The following is a 12955-nucleotide window of genomic DNA, read 5'->3' as shown; positions in this document are numbered from 1 at the left end:
TCAATCAATTACAACTGGGACTATCATACTAGCAGTAAACTAACAGTATAGTAGTCCCAGATAACAATAATGATTTACTTTGCTCTTTCTTTAAAAGTAATTGATTTCAGTTTTTTTGGCTTCCATGTGAAAAGGAATGAAATTGTTGGGGGCGTTTTTTGAAACAGACTTTCCTGAACAATTATTAGTAAACATATTTATAGTCGACCTACCTACCAGCATCTTTTTGGTTTATGTTAATTTAACCTGTTGTTGATAAGTTCTGATGTTTACTATGTTACTGATAGTTAATTGTTGTGATGGTGTATTTTTTTGGCTACTCTCTGCTTGTGTATTAGGTGTACTCAGATAAAGACACATGCATGGAGTAATTCCTCTGTGACACTAGTGGGTAACAAATGTGATTTAGAAGAAGCCCGTGTCGTTTCTACTAAAGACGGGGAAGAATTAGCACAGAATTTAGGTAATACTAACATTACTAGCGGTCTAGCATGTCTCTTGCTTCACTTGTTCTATTTCCATAAAGTGCATGAAGATTGTCAGTTCTGTATTTGATCTGAGAACATGAAGAAAATGTGACTTTTCTTGGTTTTGAATTGAATTAAAATCAGTCTAGAAAGTCCAGTAATTTGATGACTCTAAATTAGACGTTTTGTTACTCGTAATACCTTTTAGCTTGAAATTAACATTACTTTGAGGAATTTTAGAGAAACATTTTGTGTAACACCTTTTCTTTCCAAACTGACTATTTTCACACTTTAAATAAACAATTTCTTTGAAAAGTGTTATACATGATATTCAAATATCATATTTGACACACAGGGAAATGGATATACATGTATACAAATAATAAAAATATATGGTGGAGGAAAAAATACATTCAAAAGAGATCATACAAGATTTTACTATGAATATACTGGAATATGAACTTTTGATTCTGTGGGAATGATATATTCATTAATTCCTTTGTGTTGATTCTGTATAAAGGTAAACAAAAAATGCTGTTGCATGCATTTAGCCTATAAATTTTATGATTGACAACAAAATTAAATCTTTTATATAAAACTGACTGAAATAATCTATATTTAGCCCTGTATAACGTGTTGGTTCCATGGCTTCTGTTGTTGTGATGTTATGTAATAAAGGATTGCATCATATCAATTTTAACTTTCTAATGAATATTTATGACCCTAAATCAAAATTAATAAAGTTTAAACCTTATTTAGGTGGTTTTTAAAGCAGAATTAATTATTAATAACTCGTTCATAACTAGCTAATTACATTTTGCTACTGGTAATTATCTTTGTCTCTTAAAATACTTTATCAATGGGAACCAGACTTTGCATTAATATTGTATAGAATTGCTCAAAGGTTTGGTTAGTTCTTCTTGTATATGCTTGGTTTTAATAATCTGAGTTGACATGTTCTTGAGGAAAGGGGAGGGGGGGGTCTTTTTAGGTCTGTATTTGTTTATCCACTATTTTTCCAGACAACTCTGATCTTTTGATGTCTATGTTTGGTTTATTTACTACTTTTACAGACAACTCTGATCTTTTGCAGTCTGTATTTGGTTTATTCACTATTTTTTCAGATGACTCGAGTGATTTTGAGCTTGCTTGACATATTATAAATACACACTTTAATAATAATACTTTATTTTCCATAAGCAAAAACAGTTTATTGCACTAATTGATTATCTGTTTTTGAAGACAATTTGTTGACCTCCAGATTTATTTTATATTTGAAGGATTGCTGTCTGTATTGGCATATAACCCTTGGGGGCACATCTCCTTCTATTTCTATGTCTTATCCATGTTGCCTACACTTGTCTCTGGTTTTCTGACCAAGTGACGTAAGCAATTATAAATCATTTCATAAGGTCTAAAAGGTGGGAGTAAACTTGGATACTTATCCCAGAATTTACAACCAACAGCAAAATAAAGGTATGCAGATTAGGAACAGAAAAGGATTATAAATCCTACTGTCTATGTAAATATGACAGATGTCTCCAAACTATCTCACCATTAATGGTTGTGTTGAGGGATAGAGGGATTCTCTATCTATAGTTTATTTGTAATATTTCTGAAATTATCTATAAAGCTTCAAGAATGAAGCATTGGACTCAGCAAATGCAGAACTTCAAGTACTTATAAATGTTCCCATTCTTAATGGAAGATGACAGTATTTATTGTACCTTCATTGATGATCCATGAAAGACACTAGAGGGAGAAGGAATATGTTACTTTTCTTCTAAATCCAAACAAAATTTTAGCTAAGGATATTATCTGTCAGTTTTATATAAACAAATTAAGGAAATCAGACCAAACTTGAGGAGTCATTCAAAAGTCTCTCGGAAACAACACAATAGATTTCTTGAATAATTGAGTTAGGTGATCTCTTTTGAATGTATGAAACAACAAACCATAATAAAATGGACATGGAAGTAGATCTTTCAAAGCATATTGTTTGTTCTCATGCAATTTTGGTGATGGCATTTTTCCACATTGCATGTCTTATATCATTGTTTAACTTTTATGAGCAAACACTATGTTTTTTCCAATGGCCTTTAATGTTATTTTAATGCAGCACATTCTATATATGTCTATATATTTCTCAGAAGGAATTTTTATTGTTGTGAATAATATGAATCCCCAAGGACACTGCAACATCAGTCTGTTATTTGTACAGAAAAACTCATTTTATTATTTTGACAAAAGAAAAATCCTGTATAATAAAGTATCTACATTTCTTGATATCATATGATTATACCATTTAATAGGTTCTTGAAGTAGAATATCACCAGGAAGGGTTAAACCTCATAAAAAATACATTATCAGATCCCTGAAAAAACCTGCAAGACTGTTGTTATGGAATTTTTCTGAATTTTCCTGTCTTTGAAATTTATCAATTTTTCAGCAAAAGTTATGGAAGCAGATTTTTGTACTCTACACCTACAGTTATCCTAGAAAATTCACAGGAAGATTGCACATGTGGGGCAGTTGTGCATTTGCTATTGTAGAAATTGTATGAAGAATATTTTGATTTTTTTTGTTTATTTGGGAATAAATTAATTTTAAATTTAAAACCTTCATTTAATTGCAACTACATTGCAAACATTCTATATTCTTAGTCATAAATATTATAACCCAGCGTTTGAGACTTTAACCTATCTGTGGGGTTTATTTGGTAATATCTTCATCATAATGTTAGATGAAGATTTTTCAGAATCTTCATCAAATAATGCCTGTGTGCACCACCTGTTTTTTTTTTATATCCTAGTTATTTTGCTCATGCATATCATTGAATTAACCATTACTTTTACTTTTGTTAGTGACCAGTTAACTTTTTGTCAGTCCTGAGCATCTGCATTACATGAACTAAATCAGGCATTTGTTCGATTACAAATGTTAGTTATTTATTCATCCTCAAGGATAATGGCCACGGATATTAGATACATGTTATGCAAAATACCCATTAGTGGGGTGGGTGATTAACAGAACCTTGCTTGATGTATACAATGTAAAGACAGTAATTTTCAGTGTCCTTATATTTACAGTATTTTATGTAATGATAGTAGTCTTCTGATTCCTTCTGAGATACATGTATTCATATAAGTGTTGGTATATTACTTCCTTCAGTTATCTTTTGCATGATTTAAAAGCTTTCAGCATGGCTTGTTTAGTTCTTGCTTATACTATTTTTATAGGACTTTCTAGAAACTCAATTCTGGCCTGAATCTCATTTATAATTTAAATTGAATACAAGCTATTTCACTTGTTTGGAAGTATACTGGCATTAATATGGGTTAGCCGCAGCAGAGAGCAATTTAACAAACATTTCCAGCTTTTCAAGTATAACTTCATTGGAATGGAGCAGTTCTACTGGCAAAAGACCTGTAGACTTTAAATTATAAATTACGGGGTAAACTTAATGATTTGTGAAATGAGTTTCTGGAAAAGGCTATATGCAGCCTGTTTAATCATGCTTTTTAGACTAGACTGATTTCAGCAACAGTTTACAGGTATATATACATGTAAGTAGGCTGTTCACAGATAGTTGTGCTGTGGTAACAAGAGGTATAGCCCCAAATTAAATGTTTAACACCTTTCAGATATCGGTACTTTACATATTAGAGGTAGGTGTTAGCTGTATTGAATCAGCCACAACTTTATTGACAGATATAAATGTTAATTACAGGTGCACACAAATCAAGACATATTCTTGGGATAATGCCCAAGTCGTATTAGTTGGAAACAAATGTGATCTGGAAGATGAACGTGTAGTATCAATGGAACGAGGAAAACAATTGGCTGATCAACTAGGTACCAAATCCATGTTGTAATCTCCACCCATTCATTCATTTTACAAGTTTCACAATTCTCCTTCTGGTGGTTCTTTGTCTCACCTGTGATGAATGCAAGTTATTAATTATTTAGGCCAATCATTGTTCCCATGGACACAAACTTATAGTAGGAACAATTGATCATTTCCTTCAGCAGGTGTTTGTAAATCTTAATGTTTACTTATTACCAACAAGATCCCATATAACATAAGAAAGTGTGCTGCTGGTAGCCATCTTGACTGACAGATCAGCACACAGAAGACAAAAAAAATCTTTAATTCTAAGTGTTTCACAAAATGTCATGTTTGTGTGATTTTTAAAGTTCAAGATATTCGCCTTGATAAATTGGAAACTTGAAGAGGGAACATATTCTATGATATATGGAGTACCGATTATAGGAATAATGAGGAACTGTTATAGACCAGTCATCATAATTTTGCAGATTACATGCTAGATGTTTATAAGTTTTCTTGTTGTGACAATTTTTATCTTAAATGGGTGCATTGCATTTGCATCAATTTTGACAAAATCCAATCTTTCATTTGCGCCACAAGGTCATATTTCATTTGAGCCAAAAAATAAAAACTAAATTTGCGCCATTTTACAGGTAACATATCGGAAAAGTTAAAAATATTCATTGCTACATAGTGAATAAGACGATATTTTCAAGTAATCCCCCTGGGTACCAGTAACTAATTTCAAAAAGTTCATACCTATTGTTTATTCTAATGTGAAGTCCTTATTACCCTTTGTAAACAAAGCTGTGTTCTTATTAGCACAAAATATGTTTGACACATGCGCACAAACTTACTGTGAATATTAATGTTATTTCCATATTTATCCTTTGAAATATATACATTTAAGCAGCTAGCATAAACTTTTATTATATATTTTTATAAAACAACATATATTTACAGTGCTCGTAGTTTTCAAACTTATCAAATATGAGATGTAATGCACAGACTCCTCGGGGAGGAAACGGGAAAAGCCAAACATTTGTACTGTATTTTCGTACTCTTCGACCAATAAAAAGACTGTATTTGTCCTATTAGAATCGAAATAATTCCTTCGTATCATGCTCTATGCTCATTATACAACCGCAAAATTTGAAAAAAAAATTGTCGTATATTGCTATCACATTGGCTGCGTCGTGGTCGTCGTCGTCGTCCGAATACTTTTAGTTTTCGCACTCTAACTTTAGTAAAAGTGAATAGAAATCTATGAAATTTTAACACAAGGTTTATGACCACAAAAGGAAGGTTGGGATTGATTTTGGGAGTTTTGGTTCCATTATTTTAGGAATTAGGGGCCAAAAAGGGCCCAAATAAGCATTTTCTTGGTTTTAGCACAGTAACTTTAGTTTAAGTAAATAGAAATCTATGAAATTTTTACACAAGGTTTATGACCACAAACGGAAGGTTGTGATTGATTTTGGGAGTTTTGGTTCCATCAGTTTAGGAATTAGGGGTAAAAAAAGGGCACAAATAAGCATTATTCTTGGTTTTTGCACAATACCTTTAGTTTAAGTTTATAGAAATAAATGAAATTTATACACAAGGTTAATGAACACAAAAGGAAGGTTGGGATTGATTTTTGGGAGTTGAGATCCCAACAGTTTAGGAATTAGGGGCCAAAAAGGGGCCCAAATAAGCATTTTTCTTGGTTTTCACACCATAACTTTAGTATAAGTGAATAGAAATCTATGAAATTTAAACACAAGGTTTATGACCATAAAAGGAAGGTTTGGATTGATTTTGGGAGTTTTGGTCCCAACAGTTTGGGAATAAGGGGCCCAAAGGGTCCAAAACTACACTTTGTTTGATTTCTTCAAAAATTGAATAATTGGGGTTCCTTGATATGCTGAATCTAACTGTGAATGTAGATTCTTAATTTTTGGTTCTGTTTTCAAATTGGTCTACATTAAGGTCCAAAGGGTCAAAAATTAAACTTAGTCTGATTTTAACAAAAATTAAATCCTTGGGGTTCTTTGATATGCTGAATATAAAAATGTACTTAGATTTTTGATTATGGACCAAGTTTTCAAGTTGGTCCAAATCGGGGTCCAAAATTAAACTTTGTTTGATTTCATAAAAAATTGAATAATTAGGATTCTTTGATGTGCCAAATCTAACTGTGTATGTAGATTCTTAATTTTTAGTCCCATTTTCAAATTGGTGTACAGTAAGGTCCAAAGGGTCCAAAATTAAACTTAGTTTGATTTTAACAAAAATTAAATTCTTGGGCTTCTTTGATATGCTGAATCTAAACATGTACTAGATTTTTGATTATGGGCCCAGTTTTCAAGTTGGTTCAAATCAGGATTCAAAATTATTATATTAAGTATTGTGCAATAACAAGAAATTTTCAATTGCACAGTATTCAGCAATAGCAAGAAATCTTCAATTGTACAGTATTGTGCAATAGCAAGAAATTTTCAATTGCACAGTATTGTTCAATAGCAAGAAATCTTCAATTGCACAGTATTGTGCAATAGCAAGTATTTTCAATTGCACAGTATTGTGCAATAGCAAGAAATATCTAATTGCACAATATTGTGCAATAGCAAGAAATTTTCATTCAATTGGAGTTATCTTTCTTTGTCCAGAATAATAGTTGAATCAACTTTAATCATTGTTTTATACAATATACAATGTATTTTCACTTTTATTACCAACTGATAAATTAAAACAATCTTTACCATTCAGTGATAACAAGCACTTTATATTTTATGATGTATTTAAATGAGCAGTTATTGTTGCAAACTCCATTAGAAAGTTTTGGAATATAAAAGGTAAGGGGAATGTGAAAAAAAAATTGGGGGGGGGGGGGAAATTTTTCTCATTTCAGATTTCATTAATAAAAAGAAAATTTCTTCAAACATTTTTTTGAGAGGATTAATATTCAACAGCATAGTGAATTGCTCAAAGGCAAAAAAAAAATTTAAGTTCATTAGACCACATTCATTCTGTGTCAGAAACCTATGCTGTGTCAACTATTTAATCACAATCCAAATTTAGAGCTGAATCCAGCTTGAATGTTGTGTCCATACTTGCCCCAATCTTTCAGGGTTCAACCTCTGCGGTCGTATAAAGCTGCGCCCTGCGGAGCATCTAGTTTTAACATGGGAAGGCATTATATTTGACCACATTTTACACCTCGTTAACGCTCAGTGTGAAATATCAACAAATATAATGCCTAACCATGTTAAAATGAGCATAGAGCATGACATGAAGGAATTATTTCTTAAATATAGAACTGAGTGGCAAATATGGTGGGCTGTTATCTGCTCCATGGTCTGGTTGTTGTCTCTTTGACACATTCCCCATATCCATTCTCAATTTTATTTGTAGCTATATGAAATGCAAAAGTAAATTACCATGTTTAACATGCACTACTTGTGTGATATATGACCATGCAGTTTGTTACAGAACTTGGTCATTGTTAACTCAGATATATTGGTTATTCCCTTAGGGTAGGAATGAATTAATCTTGTTTTTCTTTAGTATTGTAAGATTAGATTTTCCTTCAATAGCAAATTGTTCCTATACAACGTGATTTAAATCAATTTAATAAGAAATTGTTACACATCTAAATCTGTAACGTAATTTGCTTAAGGTTGATGTAGGTGGATTACACAATTTTCTACAGGAAATTTGTAGACCAATCTAATTTGATATTTCAGATGTAATCAGCCAGTGGCATTAAATTTTTATAACAGTGATGATGGTGACCTTTTATAAGTTAATTATTTAACGATTTTTAAAATTCTGCAGAGATAACCAAATTAAGATGAAAGTGAAAAACCCATCATATCTTTTAATGGTACTGGGACTTCAAAGAAAATGGTTTAATCTCATTAGTTATCGCCAAACAAATATCAAGGAACCACTTTATGGATGAAGTCTTAAACTATTGATATTACATATATGTATTTTACTTGAGACAAGAATCAGTTGTTTTCCAGAGGATTATTTATCATCTTTCATGTATTGTTACAGTGAATTCTCTGCAGATGTACATTACATTTGTATTATTTTAACAATATTTCTTTTTAACTGTCTGATAAGATTTTTACTACAATCAATGGTTCTGACAGTTTATGTTTCACTAAGTAACTATTTTTATCAAGATTCTGAAGGGGGTGTATCGCTATAAAGGGAGTCAGTTTATTTGTTTCTATGTTTGCCTGTCCTTCCATCCCACATTGTTATTCTCAACCTCCTGATTCCCACATTATGTTTTCCTATAATGAAATATTTTTAACATCAATCACGCCTAAAAATTTTAGTACAGTATGAACCAAAGTCATCCAACATGTCTGAAAACTGATTTTTCATTCTCATGTAGATATAGAATTCAGGAATAAATTCAGATAAGCTTCAGCTATTTTTGTCTAGTTTTCTTTATAAATGTAAATCTGTATTTTGTGTCAGCTACAGATTTGAAAATAATATTACACAAATCACTTTTGATACATATTAAAAAGAGTATGATTATAGGATATTAGCATCTGTCATTAAAATATTGATAGAGAATTTTTTTAAAGTTTTTGTTAATGACATGTTCAAATTTCAAATTAGAGTCAAGATTCAAATGATTAGTAAGCTATTTTTCCACCTGTGACTTGGAAGAAAATAACTTTTTCAGAATTATATAGAAATGCCTTAGGAAATATGATTTTGTGTTAGTTTGAAATGAATATAAGTATGTCTAACTAATGAAGTCCACAAGGGATTTGATTTATTTTGAATTATAATCTGTAAGTGCCACTTGTTTTAGTGATGCTCACAATTGTAAAAACTCATTCTGAATATTAATATATCTGTTTTACTGTATTATATAAATCCTTGATTTATTTTTGTAGGATTAGAATTTTTTGAAACATCTGCAAAAGAAAACATCAATGTGAAAGCCGTGTTTGAGAGATTGGTGGACATCATCTGTGACAAGATGTCTGAAAGTCTTGACTCAGACCCATCCCTCGTTAACAGCCAGGCTAAAGGAACACGTCTCACAGAAAACCCTAACCCACAAAACAGTGGTTGTCAATGCTGAGAACTGACTGTGGACGAGTAAAAAGGACAATTTGATCTGAGGAAGATTGTGTTTTAAAACATTGGATTATATGAATATCAAAATGCTGAGATATATATCATAAAAAATGATATTCATTATACAAATATTCCATGACCAAGCATTTAATAGTCTTAGCATAATAACATTCCTTCTATTAGAACATACTTTTTATATTGAATTACAAGAAGAATAGTGTCAAAGTTTGTAATATCTTTTCCTCAATGAATCTTTTTCAAGTTATAACCATCAGCTTCCAGATTGTAAAAAACTTTATAGTCTTGAAATATGATAGGAAACGTTAAAAGGGTTGTAATATATATTTTAATTTTGTTTTTATGTAAACAGGGATCATTTTCTACTATTGATTTCAAAAGGTCTTTTAGAAATGAAAAAATGTGGTAACATATAAGGGGTATTTTGAAATTAAAGTCACTATAATATGGTGATCAATTGACCTTGGTGAACCTGATCCCTGTATAATGGAGGCTGTGTATGGTTATTGATCTGTAGTATATATGTAGATAATTTGTATATTCTGTATTTATTGTGCCCCAGTGTGTTTTCTTCTATATATATCATCCTAATGGATTTGACGTCTACTTAGGCACAAGCTGTAAATATAATGGCCAAATATTCTCATTCATTTTGGGTATGAATCTAAGAATGACATTCATATGAAAAAACATGCTCCTAAATGACAATTTTACTTTGTAGAATGATTGAAATATTTCAGTAAAATTTGATGTCAGAAACTTGAAGAAAGTCGACTGTCATTTGTTAGTTGCCAAAATTGATCATATTCCTCATATCATTATCAACTGATACATATATCAGCCTTGTTCAGTTATTTACCAAATGACTATCCATGCAACATGCTGAAAGTTACTAAATGTGTTTGTATTCATTGGTCAGGTTCAGTTTAAGTAAGTTCAGATACACACTTATTAAATTTAAGGCCATTCAAAATGTGAATCTTGTCTAAAATGAAATTGTTAAATGACTATGTTAAACAGTATGGTAAAGTTAAAGTAAAGTCTGGATGCTTTTCTCTTAAAATTAATGTTAGAACTACTCAAGTGATTATTATATATCAATCAACATTAATGAACTTTTCAATGATTTGAATTTTGTTTGTTAATTTTTGATTATGGTTGTATTATTAATAGTGTAATTTCTTTACACTTTTACTTAAAGACATATGATGTGAAACAAAACAGAACTACTTATATGTGAAAATCGGTGAAAATTTTGACTCATTTTTTGTTGTTGGTTTTTCCATTAGTTCAATTATACCCTCATGTAAATTGTATTTGGACAAAAGTGGTACTTGACAGATTTATTCTTCTTTATTCCTGGATCTATTTCAAAATTTTAAATGATTACTGTTTTTGCTTCGTTTTGTTGTTCATAGACGGATACTACAGTGTAATACATTTGACTTCTTGGTTTCCATATACAAGAAATTGTGGTTGTGTATTAAGAATTCCAATATTAATATAACATTCCATGAAATCCAACTTGTTGTTGATTTACAAATATTTTGTTGTTTTTCTTTTTTTTTTTTCTATTTTCTTGAATTATATTTATATATTTGTTGACTTTGTTTATAAACAAAATGTAGTTGTTAATTTGTGGCATTGCAATTTATATATTGAATTTTTAACAATCTCAGAAATCTATTTAATATATCTTGTGAAATCCGTTTCTAACTGTTTGGTTGTGGTATGTTTATATTTTCCATGTATATTTTGTACTCTGCCAGATTTATTTTATTATTTTGTTAGTTTGGCTTCACGATATAGTGTGTTTTACAACTCATATGTTTACGACCTATGTTTTACCATTATTTACATGTCAGCAAAACTTTATTTTTTTGTTTATTATTTACTCATTTATATAATTAATACTAATCTATTCATTGCATCCTCTTAATGGCTAACTTATTATACTATTCTTATGATTTTCATTATGGCAGATATTAGCAATTATATCAAGTAAAGGGTAAATTTCAATGTTCACTCTGATGTGCAATTTTACTTTGTTTATTATGGTTAACCAATGGAGCTAGTAACTTCATTTGTATTTCGAGCACAAAGTTCAGTGATATTATTGTTCATCTTAACTGGCAGAGTAGGACTCAGATTTTGATTGGTTAACAATTGTTTTATAATTTGTGCAATCAAAATTATTTTGTTTCTGTTATTAGTTTTTTCATGATACCTATAACATCAATATAATTGTCATACAATAAAGTTTACAGTTTAACCTGGTAATATGTACTATGTAAGGCTATAAAAACTCATATTTTGATTGTCTTGTCATGCTGGATAAGCCATCAAATTCACAAACTCTAGCAAATATTCGTTTTATTCTAAAGATTAAGATGAAAGGTGACGTCTTTTTGTCTTGCCCTTATAGGTTTTGACGAGAATCTTAATATTATTTTTTAATGTCTTAACTGAGAAATGTGTAACATGATATTAATATCAATAACACTATCATGCAGCTTCAGTCCATGTACAGTAGTGTTTTGTGAACCTATTGGTACAAGTCTTTAATATTTCAAGAAAGTAGGGTGTGGCATCTACTGATTAAATGTCAAAAATACAAACTGCATCTCAAATTTAAAACTGTTGAATTTTAGAAATTATACAAGATTCACCTTTTTTCTAGTCACTACTAAATATATTCAGATTGTTGATGGATTGATGATTAACTGTTAACTATGTAACTTAAAATCATTCTGACCTAAATCTGTAAAATAATATTTACAGAAGATGGTGTTGTATTGATTTTTAACAGCTAATAAATCCTAAAACAGTCTGAATAGATTTAATCAGTTGTAAGAAAATTGATATTTTTATGAGTAGATCTTTGCAATACAAAGTACAATTTTATTGGAAAATAAATATCTCTTGATGAACAGAACCAAACATATAAAAGATTGCATTTGATTATTTTTTTTAATATTTTTTCCATTTTACCGATTCTTTATATTTTATTTGTTAAATAATTAGTAAATTCTAGAAAAGATCAGTTAATTAGGCTTTGAAGTCTTTGATAAGAAGAAAATTACATACAATGAAAATTTCACAAATTGCAAAAATATGAATGAAACATTAATTTCACCAAGTAGTTGTTTTTTTGTACCAGTTTCTTCACTCCTTGTGTATTTGGTGTTGTAAACAATAACTAGACTGTATCTAGGATTGAAGCTCATCTGATGTGATAAGCACGATAGGGTCATATTACGGCACAATGTTATTAGAACTGTCTGTAGTGGGGACAGCCTTATAATAAAACTGTTAATTGCATCTTGTATTTGTTTGATTCTTTATTATGTCATAGGCACTTTTGGAAATTTATATTTTTGTAAATATATTAAGAGTACACAATACTGGAATCCCTTCTTCCTGATAAATTGAGAGATGAGTGTTGTACAAATAACCAAGAAAAACCATTTCCAATATTACAATCCACTGATTTTCTAAATTTATACATTAACAGATAGCATTTATAGATAATTGTATTAAAGTA

The 12955-nt window shown here is 30.2% G+C and overlaps 1 protein-coding gene across 6 annotated transcripts in view; it reads left to right on the top strand.

Annotated features, from left to right (window-relative positions):
• LOC134692823 (ras-related protein Rab-3) overlaps positions 1 to 12737 on the top strand; it is a 44497-nt gene extending 31760 nt beyond the window's left edge. For 5 of the 6 annotated variants that reach the window (XM_063553432.1, XM_063553405.1, XM_063553441.1 and 2 more), the window contains exons 4-5: positions 4198 to 4322; positions 9207 to 12737. In XM_063553432.1, coding sequence (XP_063409502.1) covers positions 4198 to 4322; positions 9207 to 9397 — 316 coding nt within the window. In that variant the 3' untranslated portion in view covers positions 9398 to 12737. Of the gene's footprint in view, positions 1 to 338; positions 464 to 4197; positions 4323 to 9206 lie in introns of all 6 variants that reach the window. The other variant, XM_063553415.1, reaches the window with a different exon arrangement.
• The last annotated feature ends 218 nt before the right edge of the window (positions 12738 to 12955 follow it).

Source organism: Mytilus trossulus, chromosome 1 (genome assembly GCF_036588685.1).
Source record: "Mytilus trossulus isolate FHL-02 chromosome 1, PNRI_Mtr1.1.1.hap1, whole genome shotgun sequence".
NCBI lineage: Eukaryota > Metazoa > Mollusca > Bivalvia > Mytilida > Mytilidae > Mytilus > Mytilus trossulus.
This window is presented reverse-complemented; position numbering and strand designations above follow the sequence as displayed.